The following is a 16,190-nucleotide window of genomic DNA, read 5'->3' as shown; positions in this document are numbered from 1 at the left end:
GGAATCTCCTTTGTGGGAATGTATAAAATTTGTAAAAAAAATACATTTAGTTTTGATACTTAGTTAAACATAGTTAAATAGGGTAAATGGTTTGTAATATAGTACAAATTACAAAACTTTGTAATAGTTTCCAGGGTAAAAAAATCCCTAAAGAATAATTTTAAAAAGAACTTGTTTTTGCACTTGGTGGCTTTCTGCTAATTTGTCCGATTTTGTAAGCGCAAAATTCATCGTAGCTGGTTCTGTCAATATGAGGAGAACCATGCCCTACGTAATCCCTGACTTTTAGTGATGCAATCGTTTTCTGTTTATAACGAAAGAAAGAGAAAAATATCCGTTTAATGAAATCAAAACATATACTTATAATATAACCATCCAACGCGCAAAAGACAAACTTAAACCACCTAACACGCAAATGAAGGTAGAAAAATGCCACTACTTAACGTCTCACTACATAAGAAATTTCCTAGTTACCCTTTGTTTACATCCTCTTTTCCCATTAGTACCATTTAAAATTGAAAATGCCACTGCGTATATTAGTCAAAATATCCTTATACGAAAAGTAGCAAATATTACTATTTTCCCATCTTTCTGCCATGGCTACTTTCATGTTCTTGATGCTTCCAATGCTATTTGCAGCTGTTGAAGTTGGAGCACAGAAGCAACCTTCCAACATAACCTTAGGTTCTATTATTTATCCAAACCGAAATCCGAGTTCTTGGCTATCTTCTTCAGGCCATTTTGCATTTGGTTTCTATTCAAAAGGGGATGGATTTCAAGTTGGCATATGGTTAGCTTCCACGAGCGAAAAAACTGTCGTTTGGATTGCTGGTAGAGGTGATCCTCCAGTTCATTCGGATGGATACCTCGAGTTTACAAAAGAAGGCAAACTTATTCTATGGTCAAAGCAGAACATGAAAGTCATTGCAGAATCTCCAAAGCCAGTAACTTCAGCTTCCATGCTTGATTCTGGTAACTTTGTTATCTATAATAAAATAGATGCCGTTTGGGAAAGTTTTGATTATCCAACGGACACCCTCCTCGTTGGCCAGCGCCTAATATCAGGCCACAGCCTTGTCTCTAGTGTCAGTGAAATTGATCATTCAGTTGGGAGATTTTATTTGAGTATGCAGGCTGATGGGAACCTTGTTGCATATCCAACCAATTACATAAATAGACCTGAGGCTTCCTATTGGGCTTTTATGTTACAAAGTAGAGGCGAATTCGGTGATGTTGATTCAGTTTTTGTGAGTCTTACTCCAAGAGGCCAACTGTTTAGAAATGCTTCTAATGGTTTTGGTTTTCAAGTGAATGAAATAGCAAATAGCTCAACTCGAACAACAAATAAGACAGTGATTTATCGCGCTACTCTTGATCCTGATGGTATTTTTAGGCTTTATACACACAGTTTTGAAGGCAAAGATGAACCGAGCTTGGAAATCAATTGGTCATCGCTACAAAATCAATGCCAAGCCAGCGGATTCTGTGGTGTAAACAGTTATTGTACTGCAAGAAATGGCAGCAGTACAGGTGCTTGTTCTTGCTTACCGGGATTTTTATATGTCAACCATGAAATGAAATTCCAAGGGTGCTATCGGGGATTTGTTTATGAAGAGTCTTGTGGAAGCAGCGACTCTACATTATTGACCTACAATCTCACCATGATTCAACACTTGAAACTTGGAGGATATCCATTTTCTCAGGTTTCAATTGTTGAGCAGGATTGCAGAAAATCTTGCTTGGAGGATTGTACTTGTTGGGCTGCTCAATATGTGAATGGAGTTTGCAGCAAATTCAAGCTTCCATTAATTTATTCAACACTTGATCCAACTGATCAGTCTGTCAAGGCTTTTGTCAAGCAGAGCTATAATATTTCCCAAATTGCAGGTCACACTGTTCCCCATCCTGGAAAAGCTGGGAACAGAAATAAAAGCCGGAAAGAGTTAATCTTGATTCTATCCCTGGCTCTTGGCTCCGTAGCATTTCTGCTTACGGTTGTTGCAATTTGCAGTTATCTTTTCTACAGAAGCAGTGATCGCCAATATCGAAAACTGTTGGAAAATCCATATTTGGGGCCAAACGAGGAGTTCACTCTTCGATCATTTTCTTACAGCGAGCTTGAAAAAGCCACTGAACATTTCAAGGAAGAGATAAGGCATGGTTCGTTTGGAAACCTCTATAAAGGAATTTTATCAGAAGGTAACAGAACGATTGCTGTAAAACGACTGGAGAAGATGGGGGATGAAGGAGAAAGGGAGTTTAAAGCAGAAATGACAGCAATTGGGCAAGCTCGTCACAAAAACTTGGTTAATTTGCTTGGTTTTTGCTTGGAGGGGTCTGAAAAGATTCTTGTATACGAGTACACGAGCAATGGATCACTTGCAGATATCCTATTTAATTCTGAAACAAGTCCTTCTTGGGAGCAAAGGATGAGGCTTGCACTTGACATATCAAGGGGAATACTTTATTTGCATGAAGAATGTGAGACTTGCATAATTCACTGCAACATAAAGGCACATAATATCCTTGTAGATGATTTGTGGACGGCTAAAATCTCTGATTTTGGGCTAGCAAAGTTTTTGGTTCCTAATCAAGTAGGGAGCCAACTTCAGCTCAAAACAAGAGGGTATTTGGCACCAGAGTTGCAGAATAGCGCCTTGATCTCTGACAAGGTAGATGTTTATAGCTATGGAGTGATGCTCTTGGAGATCATATGCTGTAGAAGTAATATGGATGTCAATGTCTCGACTGAGGATGAAATCTTTCTTCCTACTTGGGTACACAAATGCTTTGTCGAAAATGATCTCAAAAAGCTAGTGGGAGATGAGGAAGTAGATGTGAAGTCCTTAGAGAGGATGGTGAAGGTTGGTTTGTTATGCATTCACGATAATCCTGATCTGCGCCCTTCTATGAGGAATGTGGTTCTCATGTTAGAAGGAATTATGGATATTCCATTTTTAGCATACACAAACATTGTTTAGGTTTCTTATGTCTTCTGTATATTGTAACATACTGGTGTATAATGAAGCATAAATTTTACTTTGTAATAGAATGTCAAGCATTTTATTTATGTGAACCAAAACCAGTTTGAATGCCAAGCATAACTTTGGCGCTTTGTTGCCAAATATGTTCTTACTTCTAGCCTCTTTGATCTTGGTCTTCATATCAGACCTTTGTACTTTGATTGTAAACTATGGAAAGGAAAACAAAAGAATGAAAAATGGAGAATTTAGAAACAATATTTTCTACTAATATGGACCAAAGGGAGTAGTTAAAGTTTCTTTCTTTGTAGTCCTTTTCAGCCTTTGTTTTCAAAGTTAGAATTCTTACGCATGGAAAGTTTAAAGATAGAATTAATTTTCCTTTTCTCAGGTCTTTCATCAGACTTTTCTCAGGGAAGACTTTTCGATTAAAATATTTCTCTGGTCGTTTATAGTTTTCTATTGATGCTAACCCATTAAGAGAAGACCTAATGGTTGACTTGACCAAGTAATATTCCCAGTTTCTTCTTGGATATTTCTTGAGAATAGATTTTTTGTTTGTCTTTGTTGTTTCTCTAGTTTTCTTTTCCTTTTTATAATTTTGACAAGGATGTTAAAAGTTAAAACTTGTGCTGCTTTCTCTTACTCCAATATCATGTCTCTATATTTCTTCCTTGTATTGTATGTGATCTTTGGATCAGCTAGAGCTCAATCAATGCCACCAAATACAATAGGATTAGGATCTTCTCTTCATCCCACTACTCAGCCTACAGCATGGTACTCGGCTTCTGGTCATTTCGCCTTTGGTTTTTATCCACAAGGAAGTGGTTACAAGGTAGGAATTTGGCTAGTGGGAGGCTCCAATAACAACGATACTATTGTCTGGACCGCATTTCGTGATGATCCAGAAATATCTGCAGATTCCACCTTGGCCTTTATTGATGGAATTGTAGTTCTGAAAACAAGTAATGGGGATAAGACTATTGGTAGTTTATCAGAATCTGCATATTATGCCAACTTGCTTGATAATGGTAACTTTGTTCTTTACAACCAAGATCATGAGTCTATTTACGAAAGTTTCAGTTCTCCTGTTGATACAATTTTAGGTGGCCAGATTCTAGCTAGTGGGGGTAAATTGATTTCTAGTTTCTCCTCCACAAATCATTCCTCAGGGAGATTTCGCCTCGTGATGCAGGGTGACGGGAACCTTGTTGCATACCCCAGAAATTTGAATGAGGCAGTGGATGCCTATTGGGCTTCACAGGTCTATTGCTCTGGTTGCAGAAATCATCTGCTTCTTAACAGTACAGGCATCTTATTGCTGATCAATGACACTGATTCTTCAGTAATTCGACGATTATATAGTCCACTTATGCAGAAGAACACAGGTATTTATCGGGCTACACTCGATCATGATGGAAATTTTCGACTCTATTCTCATGAATTCGACTCCAATGGTAATTCCAAAATACGGTTGGAGTGGGAGGCGATCGATGATCTCTGTCTTGTGAAGGGATTCTGCGGCCTTAACAGCTTTTGTGTTACAAGTCACAATGTACACTCTTGTATGTGTCTACCAGGATCATACTTGAAAGAGAATGATCCAAGCTTTGGTGATTGTCAAAGGAACTTCACTAGAGGAAAGTGCATTCATGGCAAAGAAGATTCAAGTGTCTATAAGATTACTACTACGACTAATCTTACTTGGGAAGATCCTCCTTACTTTGCCACATCATTTCTAGGAAAAGAAGATTGTGGCAAATCTTGTTTTGAGGACTGTGATTGTGATGCTGCCCTCTTCGATGAAATTGGCCAATGTATGAAACATAAGCTGCCTTTGAGGTATGTCAAAGGCGCTCCTGAAGGATCTCACACTGGTTTTTTTAAAGTCAGCAATATAGTCGTGCAAAATCCAACAACAGATTCAGTGAAGCCACCATGGGTAGTGATCTTGGTTTTATCGATAAGTTTCGTTCTGTATTCAGGTACTGCTCTTGCACTTTCAGGATTTTATGTCTTCAAATTCAGGATAATAAAGTACAGGAAGCTATTGCAGACAGGAACCACAGGCTTAACGAAAGACTTCATACTCAGAACTTGCTCTTACAGAGAACTAAAACAGGCAACTGATGGTTTCAAAGAAGAGTTGGGAAAGGGTGCCTTCGGTGCTGTTTATAAAGGGAGCTTCGACAAAGGTAAAAACCTTGTGGCGGTGAAGAGGCTAGAGAAGGTAGTCGATGAAGGTGAAAGGGAATTCAGAGCAGAAATGAAGTCCATTGGCAGAACTCGACACAGGAATTTGGTTCGATTGCTTGGATATTGTGCTGAAGGCTCAAAAAGAGCTCTAGTTTATGAATATATGAGCAATGGTTGCCTAGCAAATCTCTTGTTCCGAGGAGCTACTCGCCCTGATTGGAACTTAAGAGTAAATATTGCACTAGATGTTGCCAGGGGAATCCTTTACCTCCACGAAGAATGTGAAGCTCCAATCATCCACTGTGATATAAAACCACAAAACATCTTACTCGACGAGTTGTTGACAGCTAAAATCTCAGATTTTGGGTTGGCCAAACTACTAATGCCTGATCAAACAAGAACATTCACCGGTGTAAGAGGGACTAGAGGGTATTTGGCACCAGAATGGCAAACAAATACCCCTATCTCTGTCAAAGTAGATGTCTACAGTTATGGTATTGTATTGCTAGAAATCATTTGCTGCAGAAGAAACATTGAAGTGTATGTGACTAAAATAGAAGAAATCCAGCTTTCTAAATGGGCATATAGTTGCCTTGTAGAAAGTGAAATAGACAAGCTTGTTGGAAGTGAAGACGTAGACAAGAATACTTTGGAGAGAATGATTTCAGTGGCGATCTGGTGCATTCAGGACGAACCAGCTCTTCGTCCTCCCATGAAACAAGTATTACAGATGTTACAGGGAATTATTGATATTCCATTTCCTCCATGTCCAAGTAGCAGCAGTTAATTTCATGTAAAATCACTAGTTTTAACTTGTAAGCATGATTGTTTGGTTTACTTTTGTTTTCTTCAATAATATCTGTTGATATTAAAGGGAAATTTCTGCAATAATCGCAAATGAGAATAGTAAGTTCTACCTTAGTTCACATTGTGCTTGAATGAGTGAACAAAGAACGTTATAAAGGTTTCCTACCACAACTTTGAATTGATTAACTTCTTTTCGCTATATGTGTGAATTAGTTTTCGGCATGGTTTCTTCTGTCTCCTCACTTCTTCAATTCAAAGAAGAGTGCCTGATCTCATCTTGCTAGCCATGCGAAAGAGTGCTTGAAAATTTAGAATGTTCTACGTAAAGATTGATCATTAATGAAGTTATTTATAAATTACTATCTGGAAGAAAATTTTTATGACATTAATAACATTGTTGAAAGTTTTATTCTTCGTGTCAAGTTGGCATAATTATTATATTCTTTTCATTCGATCTATTTGTGTATATAAATCGAAAAGACGAATAACCTGAATTGAAGTCTAAAATTGATCAAACTGACCAACTGTTTACCCTATTTGGCCGGTGTAAATAACAACACGTCTACGTTCAAATTAATGTGGCACCATGAACCTTCAATGAAACTTAGTCGCTTTCTTTATTTTCGTAAATGTGTTGCAAGTGCATAGATATAAGGGCAATAATGCTCCCGCGGAGCATAATATAATGACCCACACTGCATCGAATCTCCTCAAGCCCAACTACAGAATCCATAGTGATATGCTCCCACTTTCACTTCTGAATATCAAGCCTCTGAGCAAACCAACGGGTCTTTGATGCTCATACTTCACATGCTAACAGTTCAAACACCAAGAAACATATACAAAAATATTCTGCTTCAACCTCCCCGACTAATAGTGCTGCCTCAAAACATGAGACATCTTCGCGGCCCCCTATGAATATGTTAGAAATATACTTTAGAAGCTGCTCTCAGTAAAATTATTTTACTGTTTCAGTTATTTACTGCAGTAATTTAGTTTGAATTTTGAAATAATTTTGAACTAGTCTCTAGGAGTTAGTTATTTTCAGCATATTTTGTGCTGAAGTATTTCTCTTATAAATTGTAGTCCAAATGCAGTAAAATAATATAGTATTTTCAGCTTCAGTTCCTTTTACATCTATTCCAGTATATTTTTTTATTTTCTTGTCATCTTCCCAGTTATTTCCCTTAATTTCTTTTATCAAGAACCAACAATTGGTAGCAAGAGCCATCTTCTTAAGGGACCCAAGTAAAATCTTTTCTTGAGTGAGATGGAGACTGAAATGAGTTTTTCTCAATTGGCTCCTCCAGTCTTTGATGGTGAAAATTACCAACTGTGGGCAGTGAGAATGAAGACTTACTTGGAGGCTTTAGATCTTTGGGAGGCCGTGAAGAAGATTATGATGTTCTTTCGCTGCCTAACAATCCCGCGGTGGCCCAGATCAAGAGTCACAAGGAAAAGAAAACCAGGAAATCAAAGGCGAAAGCAACTTTGTTTGCTGGTGTGTCTGCAACAATTTTCACGAGAGTTATGACTCTTAAATCAGCAAAAGAAATCTGGGATTATCTGAAGGGAGAATATACAGGAGATGAAAGAATACGAGGCATGAAGGTGTTGAATTTAATAAGGGAATTCGAGTTGCAGAAAATGAAGGAATCTGAGACTGTCAAAGAATACTCAGATCGGTTGCTTGGCATTGTTAACAAGGTAAGATTGCTTGGTACTAAATTTAAAGATTCAAGAATTATTGAAAAAATTCTTGTTACGGTGCCTGAAAAATATGAAGTATCCATAACTACCTTGGAAAATACAAAGGATCTATCCAAGATTACCTTGGCAGAATTGTTAAATACATTGCAGGCACAAGAGCAAAGGAGGCTTATGAGGCAAGATGGTATGGTTGAAGGAGCCCTGGCAGCCAACCACAAAACTCAAAGCAAGGGTAATAATGTTAAAAAAATTTACCCGCCTTGTCAGCACTGTGGCAAAAAAGGTCATCCACCATTCAAATGTTGGAAGAGGCCAGATGCAAAGTGCAAAATTTGCAACCAACTTGGTCATGAAGCTGTAATTTGCAAAGGCAAATATCAAAAGCATGAATCAGATGCCCAAGTCGCCAATGAAGAAGAAGAAGATCACTTGTTTGTGGCAACTATTCTTTCAACCAAAAAATCTGATTTTTGGTTGATTGACAGTGGTTGTACAAACCACATGACATATGACAGAAATCTTTTCAAAGAGTTCACGTATATAGGAAATAAGAAAGTCAGAATTGGAAATGGTGATTATATTCTTGCTAAAGGAAAAGGAACTATTGCAATCCCAACAAATTCAGGTACTAAAAAAATTTCAGATATTCTTTATGTTCCTGATATTGATCAAAATTTATTAAGTGTTGGACAACTAATGGAAAAAGGATTTAAAGTATCCTTTGAAGATAAATATTATTTCATTTATGATGCAACTGGACTTGAGATTTTAAGGGTTAAAATGAGAGGTAAAAATTTCTCATTTGATACAACCGAAGATGAAGAATGGAGCCAAAAGAATCTACTAAGTGCAGGTAATTCTCCAACTGAGGACATATGTGAAAATAAGGTAAGGAAGAAGTTGCCAATATTTCAAAAAATGCAATTCTGGAAGAAAGTTGACAAGTCTCAAGGCAAGATGCAAACGATGCTGAAAAACAAGCCAACTTATTTCGTTAACAATCATGAGATGCAGCAAAATACAGAAGTGAACTCGATTCACTGCAAGTACAAAGATCAGTCGGCAAATTTACGTACAAAGTCGCTTCCAGTTAAAGGTTTACAAGGGACAAATTCAGAATTTGCAGCTTCAAAAGCAAGAAGGAGTGTTAGAAATATGCTTTAGAAGCTGCTCTCAGTAAAATTATTTTACTGTTTCAGCTATTTACTGCAGTAATTTAGTTTGAATTTGAAATAATTTTGAACTAGTCTTTAGGAGTGAACTAGTCTCTAGGAGTTAGTTATTTTCAGCATATTTTGTGCTGATTTTTAGGTCTTTTAAGTTAGTATTTCTCTTATAAATTGTAGTCCAAATGCAGTAAAATAATATAGTATTTTCAGCTTCAGTTCCTTTTACATCTATTCCAGTATATTTTTTTTATTTTCTTGTCATCTTCCCAGTTATTTCGCTTAATTTCTTTTATCAAGAACCAACCGAATAGAATACCATGTTCCTCACGATTAGTAATTTAATAGCACGACTTTTGAGCAACTAGCGGATGAATACTTTCAGGTTAACAACAAACTTAATTAATATTTTACAACCCTTTCCAGCATTATCATGATCTCCCGTTGACAAGAAGTTAATCATAGTGGGAGGGCAAATAACTAATTACGCACGATCAATTTTATTATGAATAAAACAAAACAACTAATTACCATGCATATATACAACTTATTCTAACATTAATTGATCCAACGTGACACCGTTTGACTTTTAATTAATTAATAAATACAACTCATTCTAGCATTATTAGAAGATCATATGGTATCCCCTCAAACTACAAGACGCGGATAATAAGTGGGAGGGCAAAACACAAACTTGATAGTACATCACTATATATATCAAATTATATTCAATAGTTGCATAATTGCGTGCGACGACACAAGACAACACAAGCCAGAAAATTAAAGTTAGCCATGGAAAATAATGTTGAGGTAGTTTCCATCCACATTTGGAACATAGATCCGGCCTTGAATCCTCAATACCTCATCATCTCCGATTGTAACCTTCTTAGCATTACTGTGAAGCATCGTGTCCCTCTGTACAAGCAAGTGGGGATCATCATACTGACGCGCCTTGATGCGCTCAAACAAGGACGACAATGATACAACACAAGCAAAAACTCTGCTCGACTCCTAAATATCCAACCTCACTAACTGAATGGCCAAAGCTTGAACATCCAATGCTAACGGTCTCTCCCCAACTGTAATATAAGCAAGACTCCCCATTCTCTCAGCCTTCCTATTCAAAGCATTGGCCACCATATTGGCCTTCCCCGGATGATAAAGAATGGTGATATCATAGTCCTTTAGTAGCTCCAACTACCTCTGTTGCTTCAAGTTCAGATCCTTTTGCTTGAATAAGTGCTGGAGACTCCTGTGATATGTGAACACATCACAGGACATGCCATAAAGATAATGCCTCCAAATCTTAAGTGCGTGAACAATTGATACCAACTCCAAATCATGTAGTTCTTTTCATGGGGCTTCAATTGACGCGAAGCATAAGCAATAACTCTACCCTCCTGCATCAACACACATCCAATGCCAATCCGTGAGCATCACAATAGACTGTATAAGAACCCGATCTCGAAGGTAAAAATAGAACTAGAGCTATAGTCAAGGCAGTCTTGTAACATCCCGTAATTTAGCGTTAGGATGAGTCGTAGTAACTTCATATGAGTTTGAAGGGATTAAGGTCATTCACGAGGTTATAGAGGGTTTATGGAAATGCTATTTTGTTTTACAATCTTAATATTGTTTGACATTATTTTGATACTGTATTGGGAAAATTGAGTTTACATATTAAAGTAGTATCAAGATGACGTGTCGTGACACGTAGACTGGTCAAATGGTCAAAGAATTTCAACTAACCAAGAGGCACGAGTAGCAATGGATGCGAGCAAAGGCAAAGGAAGAGGCACGGGCAGACATTCAAAGGATTCAGTGCCCGTACCTATTCAAGACATTTAAATCCAAGAGTCAAGAAGAATCAAGGGAATGAATTTGACAGCATATGAGAGTCCAAATACAGTATTTAGTAGGCCTTAAATGCTGAAAACGTTAGAGAATCTGTCTTGAATATAATGATTATGTAACGTAGCATTCAATGTCATTAATTGCCCATAATAGCCTTGTTATGACAAAGGCAAGGCATATATCTCAAAAATAGCTATAAATAAGAGGGGGCTAAACAATTGTAGGGACACGAAAAAGATCATCTGAATATACTTTGGTTTACTTGTTTTATTCAATTATATTCTGGCTATCCAAATTACTTTCTTTTATACATTCTTGCATTTATCATTAACCCGTGTTCTTCTAAATTATAGCTTTAGTCAAAATTCTATTTTTTGATTAAATAAATTGGTTCCGTTACCGGAAATCTGATAATCCATTTTATTTTAGCCTAACTTTCCTTGTTGCATCAACTATGTCGAACAACAATGACAACATTCAAGGAAATCAAGAAAATCAAACAACCCAGCAACTTCAGGAGATCTACAGAACAATAACGTACTGATTCCTTCTCCACGAGGCTCTCCACGGCGGTTTCATGAAGGCACTCCTGATGGGTCTCATACAGATGGACAAGCTCAATTCGAAAATGTTGAAACTATGGATGAGGCTTTGCAAAAACTTATTGCCTCACAAGTCAATAAAGCTCTTCAGGATTTTGTTAGCCAATTACCTGCTGCACCACCCACACCCACTCCAAATAACAACACTCTCGAGAACCCACGTTCCGGGCTTGTTAATTCAGGTAGTGGTGGAACCCCCAGCGAATCACAGGAGGGAGAACCAGGTAACTTAGTTAATTCTGATTTACAAAATTTAGTACTAACATTGCAGAAACAGCTCAAGGAGCAAAGTGATCGCATAGAGCAAATACCCGGGGTGCAACCTGTGATCAAAGGGGTAGATATGGATAAATATTTCCAACAACCCTGGAAGCCAAGTGTTGCTCCCCTTCCAATCCCAAAGAAATTCAAAATGCCTGATATACCAAAATACGATGGAACAACAGACTCACGAGACCACGTGACTGCATTCACAACATGCGTAAAAGACAACGATTTGACTAAGCAGGAGATTGAATCAGTATTAGTCAAGAAATTTGGTAAAACACTCATTAAAGGTGCACTAACATGGTATTCTCTTTTACCCAAAAATTCTATAAATTCTTTTGCTGAGCTTGCAGATTCTTTCATCAAGGCACACTCGGGAGCTCAAAAAGTCGAAAAAAGGATGGAAGATATTTTTAAAATTAAACAAGGGGACTCAGAATTGCTTAGGGAATTTGTGGACATATTCCAGCATGAAAGAATGACATTGCCACGTATACCAGATAACTGGGCAGCTATAGCTTTCACAAGCAATTTGAATGAGAAAAGCTCAGAAGCTACGAGGAGACTCAAGGAAAGCCTTCGTGAATTCCCAGCTACAACATGGAATGACGTTTACAACAGATATAGCACAAAGTTGAGTATTGAAGAAGATATTATTTCAAGACATCAAAAAGAAGAAAAAAGAAGCTCAAGACGGGCGGAAAACGAAAAAAGGTCCGGTAAAAATAGGTGAGCCATACATAGGACCTGCGGGAAGAGACTCACGGTCAAAATAGGACAATCAAAGGTACGATCACAGATCAAGGAATAGAGAGTCAGGTTCATCATCTAGATTTGGGAATGACCGAAGCACACGTGAATCACGAGATGATGATAGAGGTCTAAAGGCAAGGTTTGGCGGTTATAATTTCAGCGTGAGCACTTCTAAACTCGTGGCTGTTTTAAGAAGCATGGGAGATAAGGTTCGATGGCCGAAAGAGATGAGATCAAATCCAAACAGGCGCAACCCTGATCATTGGTGTGAGTTTCACAATGACCACGGGCATAAAACGGCAGACTGCAGATTTTTACAAAGTGAAGTTGATCATTTACTGAAACAAGGATACCATACTGAGTTGTTTAGTGAGAAGGGAAAGCAAGCTTACATGAAGAAGAGGCAGGAGCCTCCAAAACCACCTTCTCCCAAAAGAACTGTCAATGTTATAAGTGGGGGTGAAGATATCAATGACGTATCATATACTGCAGCTAACAAGATTTCCAAAGTAACAATTACCCACGGGAAGCGGCTGCGACATGTCTTGGAGGAAGAAAATATTACATTCGATGATGCAGAAGCCGAGGGTCTATTAACTCCACATAACGACACACTGGTAATATCTTTACTTATACATGACATTAACGTGAAACGAGTTTTAATTGATCCAGGTAGTTCCGTAAACATTATTTTGGTACGAGTACTACGCGAGATGCAAGCAGAAGATAAATTGGTACCAAAAGTGCATACTTTGTCAGGATTTGACAATTCCAGTGTTGTAACGAAAGGGGAGGTGATGCTTACTATATTCGCAGAAGGCGTTTTCAAAGACACAAAATTTCAGGTAGTGGAAATGGAAATGGCTTACAACATAATTCTTGGGAGGCCATGGATCCATGAAATGGACGCTGTTCCATCAACCTTGCATCAAGTCATTAAATTTCCAGCGCCATGGGGAATATGTCAAATCAGGGGAGACCAACAGACATCTAGGAGCATCAACTCCGTGGCGAATTTAAGTGCGAAGGGTGAAGAGAAATAGCAATTACAGAATTCAGTTGAGGATAACATGACATCAACCTCAACTGAACAAGGGAAAACAGATGTGGACTCAAGGCCCGATTCTATTCAAGAACCAGAAATGAAAACATCAAAACGACGATAGAAGAGCTAGAGGCAGTGGTTTTTTTATACACTAGCCAGAAAGAAAAGTGTATATAGGAGCCAATCTCAGCCCGGATATGAAATGTAAGTTGATTGAATTTTTAAAAGCTAACGCATATTATTTCGCTTGGTCCCATTCTGATATGACACGTATACCACCGGAGGTAATGACTCATAAGTTGAATGAAGACCCATCTCATCCACCTATCAAGCAAAAGAAAAGAAAGCAGGGCACTTTCAAAAATCAGGTGATTCAGGATGAGGTGCACAAATTGTTAAAAAATGGGTCTATTCGCGTGGTAAAGTATCCTGAATGGCTAGCCAACACTGTTGTGGTACCTAAAAAGAACGGTAAATGGCGAGTCTGTGTAGACTATATAGATCTTAACAAAGCTTGTCCTAAAGACTCTTTTCCATTACCTCATATAGATCAACTAATTGATGCTACTGCAGGGCATGAGTTGTTAAGTTTTTTAGATGCATATTCAGGTTATAATCAGATTAAAATGGATCCGAGTGATGAAGAAAAAACTTCATTCATAACAGACAGGGGGACTTACTGTTATAAAGTAATGCCTTTTGGTCTAAATAATGCAGGAGCAACGTATCAGAGGTTAGTTACCAAAATGTTTCAAGAGCATTTGGGAAAAACTATGGAGGTCTATATAGATGATATGCTCGTTAAAACTCAACATTCAGGAGACCATATATCGCATCTGTGTGAAACGTTTAAAATTTTGCGGAAATTTAATATGAAGTTAAATCCCGAAAAATGTGCATTTGGTGTTGCATCAGGTAAGTTCTTAGGTTTTCTTGTTTCTAATCGTGGTATTGAAGTGAATCCTGCACAGATTAAGGCCATTGAAGAAATCCCTGATATACTTTAGAGCAAGAAAGAAGTTCAAAGATTAACAGGGAGGATTGCAGCCTTGGGAAGATTCATTTCTAAATCATCAGAGAAGTGCTTTAAATTCTTCTCAGCCCTTAAGAAGCAGGATCATTTTGAATGGAATGAGGAATGTCAACAGGCACTCAGGAATTTGAAAACATACTTATCAAATCCACCTTTGCTAGCAAAACCAAAGGCTGGGGAAAGATTACTCATTTACCTTGCTGTTTCAGAAGTAGCGGTAAGTGCTGTTTTGGTTCGAGAAGAACAAGGTAAACAATCCCCTATTTATTATGTTAGTAAGTCTTTGTTAGATGCGGAGACGCGGTATCCTCAATTAGAAAAGCTTGCACTTGCATTAATCGTGGAATCTAGGAAATTAAGACCTTACTTTCAGTGTCATCCTATTGCTGTAGTAACTGCATACCCTTTACATAATATATTACATAAGCATGAGTTATCAGGTAGGTTGCCTAAGTGGGCTATAGAGTTAAGTGAATACGAAATCACGTACCAACCTAGAACTGCTATAAAATCACAAGTGGTAGCTGATTTCGTGGCTGATTTTAGCCAAGGGATGCAATTAGAAGCAGAAAAAGAATTACAGGTGCTCAATGGAGCTAATCCAGGAACATGGACTTTATTCGCTGATGGTTCATCTAACGTAAAAGGTGCAGGTTTAGGGATTATTTTGGTACCACCTACGGGTGAAACCATTCGACAAGCTATCAAATGTCATTTTATAACTAATAATGAGGCAGAGTATGAGGCTGTGATTGCAGGTTTAGAATTGGCACGAGAACTTGGCATAAGTCAAATTATAATCAAAAGCGATTCACAACTCGTGGTTAATCAAATGCTGGGGACTTATACAGCCAGGGAAACAAGGATGCAACAATATTTAGAAAAGGTGCGGGAATTGATAAAGCAATTTCAAACCTGGAAAGTTACACAAATACCAAGGGATGAAAATCTCGAAGCAGACGCCTTAGCTAATCTCGCATCTGCGGCTGACGTAGCAAGTGATGCCAGCGCCTTAGTTATTCATTTATTTCATTCAGTTCTTAACCCCGACAAGAATGAGGTAAATTTTAATACTTGGGATAGGAGGAACGAAATTGTTGCTTTTTTGCAGTATGGAACCATCCCTGATGATAAGAAAAAAGCTCGCTTCGAAAAAAGGCTGCTCGGTACTGCTTAAACCAGGGCAACCTATATCGTAAAATGTTCGGTGGTCCCTTAGCCAGATGCCTCGGACCTTCTCAAACGGAGTACGTAATGAGGGAAATACACGAGGGGCATTATGGGAATCACGCCGGAGGAAGATCACTGGTGAGAACCTTAATTAGGGCAGGTTATTACTGGCCTAAAATGGAAGAAGAAGCAGACAGTTTCGTGGCCAAATGTGATAAATGTCAGAGGTACGATAATAATATGCATAGACCTGCAGAGTTATTACATCCAGTCATTGCACCGTGGCCATTTATGAAATGGGGAATGGATATCGTGGGTCCATTACCACAAGCAAAAGGGCAGGTAAAATTTCTGCTCGTACTCACTGATTATTTTACTAAATGGGTAGAGGCAGGAGCATTCAAACAGGTACGAGAAAAGGAAGTCAAAGATTTTATTTGGCGAAATATCATATGCCGATTCGGTGTACCAAAGGAGATCGTATGTGATAATGGCCCTCAGTTTATAGGAACTCAAATCACGGAATTTTTTCAAAGTTGGCAGATTAAAAGGATTACATCTACACTTTATCATCCGGTGGGTAATGGGCAAGCAGAATCAACGAAC

At 38.1% G+C, this 16,190-nt stretch overlaps 3 protein-coding genes across 3 annotated transcripts; all 3 read left to right on the top strand.

Annotated features, from left to right (window-relative positions):
- The first annotated feature begins 460 nt into the window (after positions 1-460).
- Positions 461-3,135, top strand: LOC109218037 (G-type lectin S-receptor-like serine/threonine-protein kinase LECRK1). Its single transcript, XM_019382353.1, has one exon. The coding sequence runs from the start codon at positions 597-599 to the stop codon at positions 2,979-2,981; it is 2,385 nt and encodes a 794-aa protein (XP_019237898.1). The 5' UTR covers positions 461-596; the 3' UTR covers positions 2,982-3,135.
- A 433-nt stretch (positions 3,136-3,568) lies between these two features.
- LOC109218038 (G-type lectin S-receptor-like serine/threonine-protein kinase LECRK2) lies at positions 3,569-6,121 on the top strand. The gene has a single exon (XM_019382354.1). The coding sequence runs from the start codon at positions 3,592-3,594 to the stop codon at positions 5,962-5,964; it is 2,373 nt and encodes a 790-aa protein (XP_019237899.1). The 5' UTR covers positions 3,569-3,591; the 3' UTR covers positions 5,965-6,121.
- A 1,133-nt stretch (positions 6,122-7,254) lies between these two features.
- On the top strand, positions 7,255-8,858 carry LOC109218036. Its single transcript, XM_019382352.1, has 3 exons — positions 7,255-7,326; positions 7,425-7,691; positions 7,845-8,858. Exons 1-3 carry the CDS (start codon positions 7,255-7,257, stop codon positions 8,856-8,858), a joined length of 1,353 nt encoding a protein of 450 aa, XP_019237897.1.
- Positions 8,859-16,190: the final 7,332 nt, after the last annotated feature.

This window comes from Nicotiana attenuata, unplaced genomic scaffold (genome assembly GCF_001879085.1).
Source record: "Nicotiana attenuata strain UT unplaced genomic scaffold, NIATTr2, whole genome shotgun sequence".
Taxonomy (NCBI): Eukaryota; Viridiplantae; Streptophyta; class Magnoliopsida; order Solanales; family Solanaceae; genus Nicotiana; species Nicotiana attenuata.
The sequence above is the reverse complement of the archived record's forward strand: the minus strand, read 5'-3'. Positions and strand labels throughout refer to the sequence as shown.